The 17434-nt window shown below is 38.8% G+C and overlaps 1 protein-coding gene across 1 annotated transcript in view; it reads left to right on the forward strand.

Annotated features, from left to right (window-relative positions):
• Positions 1-17434, forward strand: part of CPAMD8 (C3 and PZP like alpha-2-macroglobulin domain containing 8) — a 157812-nt gene that overhangs the window by 70849 nt on the left and 69529 nt on the right. Inside the window, exons 21-26 of the mRNA XM_074305772.1 lie at positions 1646-1799; positions 1974-2116; positions 8460-8511; positions 9991-10289; positions 11602-11827; positions 13967-14143. Of these exons, the coding sequence (XP_074161873.1) occupies positions 1646-1799; positions 1974-2116; positions 8460-8511; positions 9991-10289; positions 11602-11827; positions 13967-14143 (1051 nt within the window). The remainder of the gene's footprint in view (positions 1-1645; positions 1800-1973; positions 2117-8459; positions 8512-9990; positions 10290-11601; positions 11828-13966; positions 14144-17434) is intronic.

Below are 17434 nucleotides of genomic sequence, written 5' to 3' on the forward strand. Positions count from 1 at the left end.
TAGGAAAAATGAATTCCTGTTGACATTAAAAGAGAAATATTTTTCCTAGACATAGAAAAAACAGACCCACATGTCTTTTGCCCCAAAATGCAGCTTTCTCAGGAAGATAAAGAATGATAAAGAAAGAAATATCATCTAAACTTATAAGCAAATGAAAAGTCTGATTTGTGTAGATTGGGAGTCAGTAAGCCCTGGGATCACCTCCACTCTGGGTACTTTATTTTTATAAAAAAGGATTGGATGAGATGATTCCTCAAGTCCCTTCTAGCTTTGCCATTGTATGACTCAGTAAATTAATATGGTCCTGATTCACCAAATGCCCCGAATTAAAGCTGGGAGGTGCCTCTTCTAACAGAAAAGAATGAAGTCTTCAATTTATAAAAAGAAGATCTGCTTCATCCAGGGAGGAGCAGAATCTTGGAATTCGTTACCCCCCAAAGGTGGTACTGACTAGAAATGTAAATAGGTTAAATATGTTTGGAAAAAATCTCTGGATTACAATATGTAACAAGTTATTAGTAATGCTGAGGGATGGATTCACCATGAGCCTGTTCCCTTCCCCGGCACACTCTGTGTGGCCCCTCTCCTCCACAGAGCCCTGAGCAGAGGAGCGGAGGGGTGTGGTCATAGGAGCCCTGGATGGTGATTGAATGCAAGCGTGAGAGTCGAGACTCGAAATGGAGTGCTCAGTCTCCTCCTGATCACAACAACTGTCATTTATATAGCATTGACTTGATAGTTTGCAAAGTGCTTTGACCCCCAAGTAATCTTGTGAGGTCAGTGCCATCATAACCCCATTTTACAGATGAGGAAGCAAAGGCAAAGAGAGGTTAAGAGACAGATAAATAATTGAGTCACCCTAATAGAAGTAGTGGTGGCAGTAATAGTACTAATAGTGGCAATGATAGCTAACATTTATATAGCAGTTACTATGTACCAGACACTGTGCTAAGTGCCTTATAATTCCTTTTTCATCTGATCTTCACAGCAATCCTGGCAGATAGATGTTTTTATCCCCATTTTATAGATGAAGAAACTGAGGCAAAAAGAGATCGAGTCTTCCTGATTCCAAGTACAGTATTCTGTCCCCTATGCCATGTAGTTGTCATCTATAAAATTAGTAATTACATAGTCATAGAATGTTATCAATGAAGGAGAACTGAGGTCTCTTAGGTCCCTTCCACCTTTAACAATGGTACATGAGCCTAGCTCAAGCTGGGGAAGAAGCAGTCCCCCTCCACTAAGAAGCTTGCAATGCAAAACAGATTGAATTGATATAGATAAAAGTTGATCTGTTTCAAGTTGTGGAAAATGTGCGTCATGAAGCAAATTTGTTAGTTGTGTTATTGGAAATTCATTCAAGGAAGACATTTGAGACTTGTTTCTTCATTACCAGTTAATCTTCCTTTGGACAATATTGTTTGCTCTTATTACAGTGTAAACTGAGTCCTTTTCTCTAGAGATATCTTCATTTATCTCTTAGATTTGGACATTTATATTTTCTTGCAAGTATTCGATATTATGCACGTAGGTGCAATGTTTCTAGTCCACAGTCCATGCATGGGGTGGGTTGATGAGGGGTGCTGCTTTTGTTCTAGGCATTCTAGGCTCCATAGGTAATACAATCAGAGAATGTTGTTTGCAGGTGTACGTGAAAATTTCGGTTCCCAAAGGCATAAAGTTTGTTGGACATCCTGGTAAACACCATCTGACGAGGAAAAAATGTGTGGCTCCGGGAGAAGCAAAACCCACCTCCATAGTCTTGTCTTTCAGTGAGCTCGGTCTCAGCAACATCACAGGTAGTGTGCAAGAGCTCTTACAAAGTGTCAGGGAACAATTTACATTTGGGTGGATGTGGTATATCATTATGCCTGTCCTTAATAACAAGGGTGGTCCTTTCATGGGTGGGTTTTGAGGCTCTGGAGACTTGATCACTACATTTCTCTTCTTGCTTTCCCCCCTCAATTTTGCAGCAAAAGCATTTGCTTATGGTGAAACAAACTGTTGTCAAGGCAATTTTCAGATCCCCAAAGGCAGCAAACATCCAGAGGATAATTACTTTGACAAGAGAACTCCAGTTGGGACAGATTACATCAGAAGTAGTGTCATTATTGAGGTAAGGAGATATACATATATGTTTGGCCAAAGTCAGATTTTCATAATGAGGAACAAAAATCCAGATTGTTTGGTCAGTGGGATATATAAGCCCTCAACAATTCCCCCAGTTTTTCTCTGTCTCCTGTGCCAATTGTGGAATAAAAGCACATTTGGAACTTTTTGCATTTGAATGGTTATCACAGAAAAAACAAACAAACAAAAACAAAACTGTATTTTGTCAAGGGGAACTGGGTATGAGACGAGAAGAAATGCCCTAGAACAGAAATGTTCCTCCAGTTTGAAATAATTAACATGAAGTTTGGGTTATATTCATTCTGTCTTATAAAGGAAGGGGGTGTTTATATCATTGGAGTATAGTACACAAGAAAATGATCATCTGTGGATGTTACTGTGAGAAACAATGAAATGGATCATAGAAAGGATCTTGAGATTGGAAGATGTGAGTTTTAATTCAGGGTTCTGTCTCTTGGCTAAGATTGTTACACAGAGCAGTCCTATGCAAAGCCTTCAGCCATAAGTAAATCACTTTCCCTTCTCTGAATTTCAGTTTGCTCTTCTGAAAAATGGGGTAGTAATGCATACCCCATCTTCACAAGACTTTTGTTAGTATATCAAGTATTCTCTGTAGTTTCACTCTGCCAGACTAAGAGATGTCCAAATGAATTGTTGTTGCAGGATGAATCCTCATTTTAATTGAGTTGAGCCCTGGAGGTTCTACAATGTTGGACTAACTAGACTTATAAACTCTTAGACTTCTGGATTCCTAACTCCCAGGCTTAGGTGACTTTTTTCAATGGTCAATGGTTCCATTTCCATCACCTAAAATAAAAAAGAACAAATTCTAAGGCCCATATTCACAGGGCCACATGTTTGCTTTGGAGGGAAATGTCCAAATCTTCTCCTCCTATGCCATTGTCTCTCAATAGACACTGTCAGTGAAAGGGTCAAATCAAGAACAGAGATCTACCCATGAGAGTTAAGACTAGGCCAAAAGGGGCCCAGCTCTACCACTGCAGTCAATCAAAGAGCCTGCTGACCACCCACCATGTGTTTAGCAGATTGGATCCAGTTATAGGACTTTCCGAGAAGCAGGCTGCCCAGCATCTTCCATATGGAGAGTTACATTGGCCAGAGCCAATGAACTCTCTGCACACGTTAGTCCCTTTGAACAAAAAGATCAAATAATCATTTTGAAGACCTAAAGTATAAATCTTGACTACAAGTTACTTTTCTTCAGTATTCTCAGTATTATAGACATCAAAATAGAGCTTTATAAAATACTATTGTTTACTTAATAGTATTTTATTTTTCCAATTACATGTAAAGATTATTTTCAACATTCACTTTTGTGAAATTTTGAATTCCAGTTTTTTTCCCCTTACTTTCCCCACCTTCACATTAGCTGATATAGGTTTTATGTATACATTCATTTTTAACATACTTCTATAGGAGTCATGTTGGGAACGACAAATCAGGAAAAAAAAAGGGGAACCACGAGAAAGAAAGAAACAAAACAAAAGAAAAAAAAGGTGAAAAGAGTATGCTTCAATCTTCATTCAGTCTTCATAGTTCTTTCTCTGGATATGGATGACATTTTCATCCAAAGTTGATTAGAATTGTCTTGTATCATTATATGACTAAGTCTTATCATAGCTGATCATCATACAATGTTGCTATTACTATATACTTTATACTATTTATATATATATATGTATATATATATATGTACTTTATACTATATATTTTCCTCTTTCTGTCCTCTCAGTGTTAATTCATGCAAGTCTTTTGAGACTTTTCCAAAATCAGCCTATTGATCATTTCTTATAGAACAATAATATTCCATTGCATTCATATACCATAATTTATTCAGCCATTCTCCAATTGATGGGCATTCACTGACTTTCCAATTCTTTGCCCCCACAAAAAGAGCCTGCTGCAAACATTTTTGAGTATGTGATCTTTCCCCCTCTTTTACGATCTCAGTAGTGGCACTTCTGATTCAAAGGGTTTGCATGATTAGATAGCCCTTTGGGTATAGTTCCAAATCACTCTTCAGAATGAATGGATTAGGTTTCAACTCCACCAACAATGCATTAGTGTGCCAATTTTTCTGCATCCCCTCCTAAAATAAAATATTATTCTTAAATCTTTACAATAATTGTTAATTAAGCAATGTGGCTAATCAAAATCAGGAGGAAGAAATGATGCCTTCTGGTTATGTATTTATAAACACATAGTATTTTTTAAAAAATCCCTTGAAATATATCTTGCCAATTAATCAGTCCCAGAGCATGTCAAAGTTTTATGTATGTTGATTTCTCTGCTTATAAATGTAACCCACCAAGACCCTTAAGGGATTAAGGGATAGCTAGTATCGGCTATTGGCTTTAGCTTTACTAGAGTAGCCAGCACCTAAGTTGTATTTATCCATTTAACAAATTTGATTTTTACAAAGAATTCTTTGCTTTAAAGTGTAGCAAGAACAAACATGCAAACGTCCCCTTCCAACATTTGGGGTGCCTAATGCCCTTAGTGCTGCCTCATTTCTGGGAAAAGGGGGCAAGGAAAGGAAGATTAGGTTCAGTTTAACTCAGGTCCTGTATGATTATAATACCACCAAGTTCCAAGTCTGAAGCCCTCCTGCATTGTATCCTAGTACTGTGACTTCTGAGGGCTTTCCCAGCTAGGCTGACAATAATATCTAGTCTGTAATATTGTCTCCAAGGTCATCATAGCTCAATCCAAGTCAAATCAAATCCTTCACTCAGAATTGAAAAGGAAGGACAACCAAAACAGATCAAAAAATTCCAGCCTTGTTTCTTGGAGCCATAGGACAAGACAGGCCTTCCCTCTACCCAGAATAGCACATGGTGTCCATGCTGCAAGTGAACAGTTCCTGCTATTCTGTCAATGGAAAGAGGCTGTTTCCATCCACCAAATCAGGAACATAAAATATTTTCTCTCAGATACAGGTTCCTTGTGTCTCCCACATGGATGCTACCATCTTAAGTGATCTGGACATAAATAACAGAAAATTACAATAATAATAATTGACACTTTATATATGTCATTTTAAAGTTTACAAAGCAGTTTAAGTGGGTCCTCACAACCACTCGGAAGTGGGGCCCAGAGATATTGTTATCTTCATTATACAAATCAAGAGACTAAGGCTGAGAAAGAGGGACTTCTCAATGGTCACACAACTAGCCATGTCTTGAGGCAACAAGATTCCCACCTTGCAATACTCCCTGTCAATAAAATCATAGAAGCAAAATTCTGCTCCTGAATGGGAGGAAATCACATAATCCATTTGAAATGCTTTGAGCTCCTTAAATGAGAAAGGATATACTTCATTCAGGGACCTGTGGTTGGGTCTGTGCAGATTTCCTTCTTGGCTTCAGTATGTGGTCTTCGTGTGCTTGAAAATACTTGTTGCTTGTCACTCATCCATCCTCTGATCTCTGAACTTGTCAGAGCCAGCCCTCAGACTCCAGTCCATCCAGGGGTTTCAAGCCTTTCTGGCTTGGTAGGCATCTAGGTGGGACAGTGGAGAGAGAGCTGGGCTCCAATTCAACCTTAGCCACTGACAAGCTGTGTGATCCTTGGCAATCCATTTTCTCAGTATTCTCAACTATAAACTGGGGATAATAATAGCAGAGTTGTGGTGAGGATCAAAGGAGATGATGTTTGTTACAGGCTTAGCACAGCCTGTCACATAGTAGGTCTTTAATAAATGTTTATTCCATTGACCAGCACTTAACACCCTATGTCAAGATAAGATCGAAATGGGTTCATAATTTAGACATAAAAGGTAATATTATAAGCAAATTAGGAGGACAAGGGAATAATTTCTCCTCTAAGACTTGCTTTAGCTTGTACTCCATTAAAGATAGCCTTCAAAAAGCTAAGGCTGAAAGAGTATTAAATTTGTTGATCATAGGAGTTAGTGCTGGAAGAGTGCATGGTTCTTTCCCTTGACCCCTTTTTAATAGATAAGGGTTATATTTTGCACATGTGCAGTCTATATCAAATTGCTTTGCTTTCTCAAATGAGAGGGGATGAGAGGAAAGAAGGGAGGGAGAGAATTTGGAACTCAAAAAATTTTAAAAATGAATGTTAAAAATGAAGTTTACATGTAATTGTAAAACAAAATACGATATTTTTAAAATAGATGTGAAGTGTCCAAAGCCACACAAGTAGTTATAATAGTAAGAAACATTTACCTAATGGTACCTAAAGGTGCTTTATTTTATTCTCTCAATTGATCCTTATAACAACTGAAAGGTGGGGCAGGGTGGGCAGGGGTTGGGTATGTGTGTGAAATAAGGAAACTGGAAAGGAGAGAGGTATGAGACTTGTCCACAGTCACATAGTCAGTCAGTACCAAATAGAATTTGAACTCAAATCCTGCTAACTCTTGGTCTAGTGCTGCATTCCCTTACACCACAGGATCCAAGGTTGGAGTCAGTACACTTAAAAGACACTTGATAGCCTTGTGATCCTGACCAAGTCATTTAACCCCTGGATTTCATTTTAAAATGAGAATAATAATAGTCACCTAACCCACTTGCTGTTTTCAGGAAAACACCTTGCAAACTTTACAATGCTGTTCTTATTAGAGTCATTGTCAATTATTTGTATAATCACCGCAGAAAACATTTCAGGTGGATTTTAGGTGAAGAAGGAAATACAGAAATCCAATACTGTGGATTCTGTATCTCCTTTTAAGTAACTTTCAGTATTCGCTAATGTATCCTGTCTTAGAACCACAGCTACAATGAACCTTTCTTCCCTAACTTGCAGCTGTGTTTGAGGAATAGTTGTTATCCTGTAGGGATGAATTTTACAAATGTTTTCAATTAGGGCTGTGGCCCGGCCAGAGTCACATTATTTGTTGTGCCGAACTCCCAGTTGTAATTGTAAAATTATTTGGAGTACTGTTGACTTGACATCCTGTGTTCATCTGAGCTGAATGTATGATTTTATTAGGAATGTGTCCATCTCCAGTCCCCTGCCACCAAGTGGAAAAGGGTTCTTCAAGTGGACAGGAAACAAACAGGAAGTAGAGCACATTTAAAACCTGTGGTCTGATCAGTTGTAGAAATGCTATTTGTTTATACAACCTGCGTCCAAATTTCCCTTGTTTATAGCACCCAAACTGCTTGCCCAGCTGCTCCTGAGTTTGCTTTGTGTGGGGAGGAGAAAATATGCCCAGAACTAGTACAGCTCCCCCGTGCACTTGGTAATGAGTTGTGTTAGTGGGGATCCCATAGGTTATTAACAAGTCATAGTGAATATCTAGGCAAAATCTGATTTCTCCATTCTTTCCTTCTATCAAGCTCTGTGAGAATCTACTGCACCATCTCTGTTACATACTCAGTGCTAAATCACAATAGGCCAGAATAGGTCAAGGAGGCTGCAGGTATAGGAAACAGGAATCAATGTATAAAGATCTAACTTCAGATCCCAGCTCTTCCATTGAATCACTCTGTAATTCCTGGTAAGTCACTGGACCAATCATTGAATGTTAAGAGTTAAAAGGGACCTTGGTGGCCATTTATAGCATTTCCCTAAAGACATCTAAGGAAGAGAAGCCCATGATTTTCAGTCACAGATCATTCTCGTTTTCAATAACTGATTATTAGGAAGTGCCAGTCTGACATCAAGCCTAAATTTGTCCTTTTGCAACTTCTACCTATTGCTGCTAGTTCTGCCTTCTGGGACCAAGCAGAAAAAATAATACATAACAATGTATGATATATACATAATAGCATAGATAATATGTAATAATAACATAATAAGCCTTTATTATTTGAAGATAGCTATCATATTTTTCCTCAATCCTGAGAGACAGAAAGAAAAAGACACAGACACAGAGACAGAGACAGAGTTCATTATTGTTCAGTCATTTCAGTCATGTCTGACTCTTTGTAACCCTATTTGATAGAAATCATGATTGAAATTAGATATTGAAAGGGTAAATTTACTTCTACAGTAAGACATATCTGGGTGACTTTGGGCAAGTGATTTTCTCTCTCTGAGCTCCAGTTGCCTTTGTCCAGAGCACATTGAGGTTGGATAGAATGATATTTGGGTTTCTTCTAACTAAGATGTCCATCTCGTGTTCTGGGTTCTAAGGTCTTTTCCACTAAAGCTTTTTTTATGTTTTCTGGGATGGAAACAATGACCCTTACCTCATTAGGAAGATACTGGTGAAACACTTGGTACACTCTTGGCAATTGCTAAGATTCTGTGTGCGCCATAAGTTTAAATAAGAGATTCTTCCCTGTAAGTATTACTCCCAATCATCGTTCACTCACTGTCTTTCTTTTTACTTCTAGCCAGAAGGACTAGCAAGAGAATATACCTATAGTGTATTCTTCTGCCCCAATGGTAAGTCGTAGTTCTAATTATAGCATGTACAATGTCTGGCATATAAAAAGCATTAATAAATTAATAAACAAGCATTAATAAATGCTTGTTGACCAACTGTATTAAAAAATGACATTCCTCTGACTCAACAAAGTTATCAATCAGGCTTCAGCATTTTTCCCAGAGGCAAAAAAAGTTCTAATATGGTTGTCTTTGAATAAAATATATACTTTGTTTTTAACTTACTCTGACTAACCCTTAATAGAATTAAGTTACTTGGCAAATATCCACTGTTAAATTAGGCCTAAACACCTTATGCTGATTATCTTAACTTATCAATAAGATTACAAATTACTGAAAGACAACTTTAAAAAATATTTATCATAGAAAAAAAAGGAAAGTGTATTATCAGTTACACAAGTTGCCAGTTGATTTGGCAGGTAGAAGTCAGAATCTGCTAACATGTTCCTTTCCTTAGCAGATTCTAACTTCGATAGCCACGGTCCTACTTCAGTTATGCAAACTATCAAACCGTAGAATTTCAATATCTAGAGTAAACCTGGAATAAAAATTATATATTGTTTATTAGGTGCACAGAGTAACTAAAGACAGGACCAGCCCCAGAGATCTGAGGAGCAATTATGAGCCCAAAGGCTATCCCTCATGGCTTGTGTGTCCCTCCCAGCCTTTTATTTGGGTACAATCAGCTTAAAATGTACATTTCATCTTCAAAGGGAAAAGAAGTGACAAAAGACCATCTTGTAAAGTGAGGGATCTGTGTAGAAGGAAGATAAAGAAGGCTGGTAGGGGCTATATAGAAGGCAGAGATAGCTCCATATCCTTTACCTTTCTGAAGGGAAGTGATAAGAACTTTTGAATTGATCTAATCAGACCAGATCTCCTCCTTTATCCTTCTCCTCAGTTGCTATAGCTTGTCCTATTCTGGAGGTAGTTTGGGTCAGGAAGACATGAAGAGAGAACAAGCTACTAGTCTGGTGTTTTTGAGGAGCTAAGAGAGTATCTTTATAGCAGTGAAGAGACTTTTTTAAAAATTCAAATAATCTAACAGTGACCCAAAATTCATTGTATCAGCTGATAAGGGAATCACAAAATCTAGGAATGATGGGAATTACAAAGTCTCTTCCCTCATGGGCCTGAAACTCTAGCAGCGTATGTAGGCTTGAAAAATTAAAATTCTACTGTATGATGAGCTTCTTGTACAGACTTGGTTCTTAACAGAATCAGAGACCTGATGCAGGGCAGGCTAGACTGGCATGAATTGCAAAAATTACCCCAGGAAATCTTTGAAACATACCATTTTAAAAAGTGTATATTTCCCTCAAGTCTTCCACTAAGACAATCCTCCAGTCCCTCATTGTGCTCTGGAGGTTCTGCCAGAGAATTCCAAGTTCCAGTGGGTCCTGCAGAGCTGGAAAGACTTGAGGACAGGCTTGTGGCCATCTTGCAAAATTGCACTTCTTCTTTTTTTTCCTTGACTAGAGAAAATTCACATTTCAACTCCGAATAAATACGAGTACCAATATGTTCAGAAGCCACTGCGTATGACCCACTTTGATGTTGCTGTGAAAGCTCACAATGATGCCCATTTTGCACTGTCATCTGGTTCCCATGACACAGCAGAGATGATAGAGATTGTCATTGGAGGGCACCAAAATTCCAAGACATGGATTTCCTTGAGCAAAATGGGTGACCCTGTGGCTAGTGTAGACACAATTGGAATTCTCTCTTGGGATGAATTCCGGACTTTTTGGATCAGCTGGAAAAATGGAATTATCCAGGTAATGAATTTTGGATAAAATCACCTTGCTGCTTCTTATTTTCCCAGTAGGATTCAGGGACTTTTGATTTTAAATTGCTTTTTGCCATTTAATGAGATTATATGATTTTTGTTCATATGGTATTGTAATAAGAATACGGGACTTAGTAAAAAATTTCTCAGTTTAAATCCCAGCAGCTTTGTAAATGTTTACAGATGATCTGACCTTGAACTCTAGGTTTCTTATTTGTAAAAATGGGTATGATATTTGTGCCATTTAACATCCAGGGGTTGTTTGTAAGATCAGCTCTTGGTAAACCATTGCTGTTGTTTAGTTGTTCTCAGTCATATCTGACACTTTGTGACCCTGTTTGGGACTTTTGGGGACAAAGAGACAGGAGTAGTTGACCATTTCTTTCACCAGTTTGTTTTATAAGTGAGGAAACTAAGGCAGAGAAGGTTTAAGTCCCCAGAATCATGCAGCTAATAAGTGTCTGAGGTCATATTCCTTCTAACTCTAGGCTTAATAAACCATAGAGCACCACATAAAAATACAATGTTACCTTCATTAAAGGCTTCACTCAGTGTCTTGAGACATGGAAGTGACCCTGGCTTCCCAATGACTATGCTTTCTGAGAGGCTTATTTCTAGGCTGGTTGTAGGTTGAGGCATTTTTTTTTTTACTAAAATTCCCAAAATTGAATTCCAGGTTGCAGAAAGGTCATTCTATGAGTTAGTGCAGGAGCTCCCCACACTGATGAAACTGCTGATGCTTGGACTATTATTATTATTATTATACATTTCCCCTTGGCCATTGATATAAAGCAATGTCACTTGCCTTTCTGAGCACTTAGATGGGTGCACCTGGGTTGGCAAAAATTGTACCTATCGGCTAAGGACATTATTGAGAAGCATCTTCCTGATAGGTGACCCTAACATGTTTTGAAGTGTATTTGAAGCTTCTATTGTCAGAGAATAAGTTTGGTAGGGTCTTTTGGTCTGGAAATGCATAGAGTGTAGGTCCTGCATGGGACAATTTAAAGACAAGCCTAGCTAAAGGGAGAAATTCATCCCCAGAGAGCTGTTGGTCACTAAATTGTGGGGAAGTTTCAGCCACAACTTGTGATGGTCTTCTCCCAAGGGAAAGAAGAGTTGTTATCTGAATTGGTAGAGGGAGTTAACTCATACCAAAAACATCCATGGATCCTTGAAATATTGACACAGGGATCTCTAGCCAGTTTCTTGGGGGAAAGAGCCTATAGGAACTATAGGAACTAAACCAATAGTCGCTGCATTTTCTGCCTGGAAACATCAGACTCACCATTTTTTTGCAGGTAGGCCATGGGATCGAACCATCCAATGAATCTGTCATTGTAGAGTGGGGCCTTTCCAAGCCAGTAGAGGTGAAGTACATTGGTTTCTCAACGGGATGGGGGTCCATGGGAGAATACAAGATCTGGAGGAAAGAGGAGACTGATGAAAACCACAATGAAGCATTTACCCTTGGAGTCCCACTTAATGTGATTCCTGGATCAGAAAGAGCAACTGCATCCATAATAGGTACCTTATGCCACATAAAATTAATGGAAACAAGCAGCATTTTACTGGATTTAAATCAGACATCCTATTAGATAGAAATCCCCAGTAGATTCACTCTTCCTTTTCCAATCAGGCACACATGATTTGGTCTGCCATGTGTGTGGATAAGTCCTTGGTAATCCTCACTAAAAAATAAGGGGCTAGAGGAGGTTTAGCTTGACTCATCTGGGGCAAGTTCCCATCAGAGGTTGCCATCTTTGATAAATGCAGATACTCTGACCAGTCTGCCAAGTCCCTTTTGCCACCCAAAGATCATTAAGACTTTACTAGGGACTGATTCTCTCCCAGGAACACAGAAGAAAGTAATGTTTATCTCTATTTTCTTGATCCTGAGGTAAATACATATTCACAACAGGACAGCAGGGCTGTGTCAGCCATGAAACAATGCAGAGGTAGAGCTCCTTGAAGGCCCAGGCCCTGAACAAGTTCCCTTAATTGTACAAAGAGATACTACAGTTGTATAACTCCCTGGGGATAAGGCCAGTAAAAATTATCCATCAGCCTGGGGAAGCTCTCACAGTTCCTGGTTAATGTGGGGAAGCTGAAGCCCAGGAGGGAAGGTCAGAGAAGAAGCAGGATACCAGGACAGAATTCTGATTTCCACTGGCAGACTAGCTGAGTGACTCTAGATAAGTTCCAGAAACAATCTTCTCTGTTTGCTCACCTGTAAAATGAAGAGAATTGTCTTTGCCAGACTCCCACATAGAATGGGTATAAGGAGCATGTTTTCAGTGAACATCCCAGTTTTGCATAGGGTAATAACTGTTATTATGGATTTTTTTTGCCACATGTTCTCTTGCATTGAGATTGCTGATTTTCTTTTTCTTTTCTTTTTCTTTCTTTCTTTTTTTTTTTTTTTGGAAGTATCACTTTGTGATGCATAAGTTTCGATTCGAATTTTAGAATTTTTCACCTGCATAGCCCCAGCTGAAGGGTCTGGTGAGCTTATAACATACTCAAAGGCTTTCCTACTTCCTATTTCCTGCCTGCATCCACCTTAGTCTGCCTTCAGAATTTGGCTGTCATTAGAATCTAACCAGCCATTTTTAAAGGTTCTCTTAGTTGATCCTGGACTTGTGGACCTCCTTATGATGCCTTTAATGGAAACTTTTTTTGTGAGAAATACCAGCAGCAGGGAATTGAGTTTTTCCCCCAAAGACCAATGTTCTGAATCTTTTGATCTTTTGTGTTATTTTATAAGAGGGAAAAGAGAACACACTAAGTTATTTTAAAACCAACTTGGGAAGTTTACCAGAGTTTTTTTTTACCCTTTTGGAAACCTTTCCTAGGTTCGTCTGGAGTCTTGCCTCCATTCCACTACCTTCTCAGAGTTTAATTCAAGGAACAACCAGCAGCCCAAGTTGAACTTGATTCAATCCCTTATTTTCTGAAAACATACTCTATGCAAGGTTTTTCATTTAACTATGAGGCATACAGAAATAAAGTGAATATGTATGATAAGATTCCTTCCCTCAAGAAACTTCCATTCTACTGGGACAAGGCAGGGAAAGAATAATTCAATTCACCAGTTTTATCAAGCATTTATTTGAACTCTGCTAGGCACTGATAATATGAAAACAAAATAAAAACCTTGCCTTCCTTATAGAAGTTCACATTCAAATGGGCCTTACTATACCAGGCCAGTCCCCTAACCTCTCAGTACCCAGGCAACTCTCTGGGATCTTGAGTTGCAGAAAAAGTGCCAGTCTGTATTGAGAGAGGGAGTTTGCTTCCTGGGAGTTCTCTACACTAATAAAATCGTAGGTCCAGAGCCCAAAAAACTCATTCACCATAAGAGAAAGTTCTCCTGAAATGTTCTTCACTGCATCCTTCAATGTTATTTCACCTAACATTGTGTTTCATGGACGTGCCATTGTATAAATAACTATAGTACAAAAAAGGATAAATGCATAAGAGAGTTGTCAACAAAATGTTATGGGTGGATCAGAAGAAAAAGATGTTCATCCCAGAAGGAGGGATCAAGGAGTGCTTTCTATTGAGGATTATTACAGTTATTGTAGAGGGTGGCGGGAACTTGTAGGCAAAGGGAGCATGATAAGAGTGTCCATTTACATCAAGTTTCTCTTTTGTTTCTGTTAGGAGACGTAATGGGCCCAACTCTGAATCATCTCGATAACCTTCTACGACTGCCCTTTGGCTGTGGAGAGCAAAATATGATCCATTTTGCCCCCAATGTTTTTGTCCTAAAATACCTTCAGAAAACCAGACAGCTCAGCCCTGAGGTGGAGAGTGAAGCTACGGACTACCTCGTTCAAGGTATCCCAAGGAGAGGGCAAGATTTGTGCCTGGAGCAAATGTTCTCCCATTCTCCCATTAAATATTCTCCCATTCCATTTGGCCTTGGTTCTCTCTAGGACCAGTCCTATGAACAGAACACAGCCTTACCCTTTCAGTGATCTTAGGAACCAAGGAAAGTAATGTCTGGTGCACTAGAAGAAGGCTAAGGAAAATGAAGAGGGGAAGGAGTTAGGAGCCTTGTCATATATGTCCTGCATTGACCTGGTTAGTGGGGGAAGCGGTTCAGTGGCTCTCAAAGGAAGAAGGCATTTAGTGGAGATAGAGGAGAATTTCAAAGATCAAAGGATCTAAATTAGCAGTTGTACTCTTCCTGTCACTGAAAGCAAAACTATGCTTTCTGAAGGATGGATAGCTTCACAAATATCCTAAGCCATTCCACAGAAGATATCAGTGTTCAATGATACCTGCCTGAGTAGTCCTACCTTGGACATAGACATAACTTAAGGACTCACAATCTGTGTCAAGAAAGCAACTGTTGATGACTTTGTGACAGACATAGTTGGTTTTCCTATCCCCAGTAGTGCGTGAATACTGGACTTGTACAGATTAGTAGGACCACCCAGGGGGACATACAGTATGTACAGACAGCACACATAGAAAGAACAATTCCCAAGCACACCCAGCCCTTATAGCTGCTCTGCTGCAGTGAGAGAAGGTTCTACCTTCTTATTCTTGTTCTTCTGATTCTTAATCTTCTTATTCTTTTTTTGACATAAAATGATTGACATAAGCAGTGTCACAAGACCAGTATCAAACACTAGCTAAGAAGCCCTGCATCTATCTACCTTTTTTATGAGCTGCCTGTGTGTTTGTGTGTTTGTGTGTGTGTGTGTGTGTGTGTGTGTGTGTGTGTGTGTGTGTGTATAAAAGAGAGAGATAGAAACATACAGAGAGATGGAGGGAGGGAATGCTAGCACTAAGCTGGTGCCTTCTTCAGGGCTATTGACAATATTTGCTGTTTCCTCCCATCCTCCAACATCAGCTTAACCTTCTTCCATTCTTGCCCTCCTGATAGTCTAGTCAAACCAGGGCAGAGAAGGTCTAACATTTTCAACTTCCCATTTCTTCATTGGATGTCCCTTCCCTTTTGTTAGTTAGAAGTTCAATATTCATAGATTAACAATGGTTCCTTGATCAGATTCATCATGAGAAGAAAAAGCTGCGATCAGAAGTGAAGAATGGGGGGTAGGAGAGCTGTCTTTAAATATTTGAAGAGCTATCTTGGAGAAAAGGAATTAACTTTGTTCTGCTTGACCCCAAAAGGGAAAACTTGTAAATACGCAGATTTTGCTTCAATGTAAGAAAAAACTTATTTAACAATGAGTGCTTTCCAAAAGTCTTATGGGCTTTCTTGGGAAACAGAGGATTCCCTTTCACTAGAAGACTATATGAGAAGGCTGAGTGACTTTTTTTAGTGACATAGAGAGAATTTTTGGCCTGGTGTAGATTGTAGTAGATAGTTTCTAGATTCTCTTCCAACTCTGAGGTCTTGTGATTTGGAGAGCAGAGCTTGGTTGGTTAAGCTGATTTTAAAAGAGTTTTCTGGAGGGTGATCAAGTCCTCTGCCCTGATCTTGTCATCGTGCCCAGTGAAATCTGGTATTAAAAGAAATTAAAGCAAGTAGTGTTTACTAGCTACCTTACCCGAGCTTGAGATAGAAGCTGCAGAGACCAAATCTTCTTATAGTTGGATGAATATAAAGATCTATCTGTGTTTAGATAAACAACTTTTAGTGCTGCATTTTTCTTGCCAATATCCCTCTGGCTGTCCATGAGTTGAGTTTTTAGCAGAGTAGAATTCTTTGGATCAAAGAATTTTCCAAATATAAAGGGATTTCAAAGATCACATAATCTACCCCTATTGAGCATGGTGTCATAGGACAAACACTGATAGAATCTTGATCTCAAAACCTGGCTTTAATATTTACTAACTGTGGACCTGAGCAAATTATTTACACTTCCTGATCCTTAATTAAACTAGCATAATAAACTTGCACTGCTACATTTCTATTGTAAACAAAATACTTTGTAAAATTTCAAATGCTATGTGAATATTATTATCATTGTTATTCAAAGGAATTCTTCCTTCTATGACATAATGGATCCTTGAAAAAGAGTCATCCATCTTCTATTGGAAGAAGTGATGGGGAAATTCACTACCACTTAAGTATTAAATAATAGTGCCAGGCTGACCTTTATTGCCAAAGGTCCTAGTGCATGACTTCTTCTTTCATCCATGTGCCTTTAGTTTACATGAATCATGTTTAATGGAAGCTAAACTTTTGTTTTTTACCTTCTCCTATTTTCATTTTTTTTGTTGTATATGCTTTGCCATTTCTAGCCCTTCATCAAGAAACTATAAAGTCCTCAGTGCTAAATAATATTATATTAAATAGTTGTTTTACAAGTAAAACAAAGACCCTTAGAAAGCCTCTATTTCAAATCTTCCAGAGAATCATAGAACATAAAATTCTAGAACTAGAAAGGCCCTCCCTGAAGAACAGCCATTGATGTACAATCTGTATATCAGGTATGGGGTGGTCTTTATTTGACACTATGAAAAATGCAAAATATGCAAAATAATTGAAAAAATAACTAATGAAGATGGTTGGAGATCTCAAACTAGCTGTACTAAAGCTATCTCAACTTGTCCAAAAGAGAATTTAATATTTTTCCCTAAAACCCAGCTCTCTTCATCACCATTCTTCCACACTCTCAGATTCAGAACCTTAACTTCTCACTTAATCCCACATTTCCATTTAGCTGCCAAATCTTGTCGAATTCTACCTTCACAACATCTTATACATGCAAACCCCTTTCTTCTCAGCCACCATTTCAGGCCAGTCCCTCTCACCTCACCTAGATTCGCTTTGTAGTCTACCTCCTTGCCTAAGTGTCTCCCCAATTTTATTTAGTCACTCAGTTGCCAAAGGGATTTTTCTTAAGCAGAGGCCTGACCATGTAATAAATCTAGTGTCTCCTGTTGCCTCTGGAATCATATGTAAGTGCCTCTGTTTAGCTTTTAAAGCCCTTCACAACCTGACCCCCACCCCTCTCTCTAGTCTAACTGGAATTGACTCTCCCCACCCACTATTCAGCAACTCTCACCAGAATGACCTTTCCTTCTCACACATGGCACTCCATATCTTTGCCCTGGCCATTCCACATGTCTGAAATGGCCTCTCTTCTTATTTCCACTTCAGAGAAAAAATTTTCCTCCTTCCAGACACAATTTAAGCCTTATCTTCTC

This window comes from Sminthopsis crassicaudata, chromosome 1 (assembly GCF_048593235.1).
Source record: "Sminthopsis crassicaudata isolate SCR6 chromosome 1, ASM4859323v1, whole genome shotgun sequence".
Taxonomy (NCBI): Eukaryota; Metazoa; Chordata; class Mammalia; order Dasyuromorphia; family Dasyuridae; genus Sminthopsis; species Sminthopsis crassicaudata.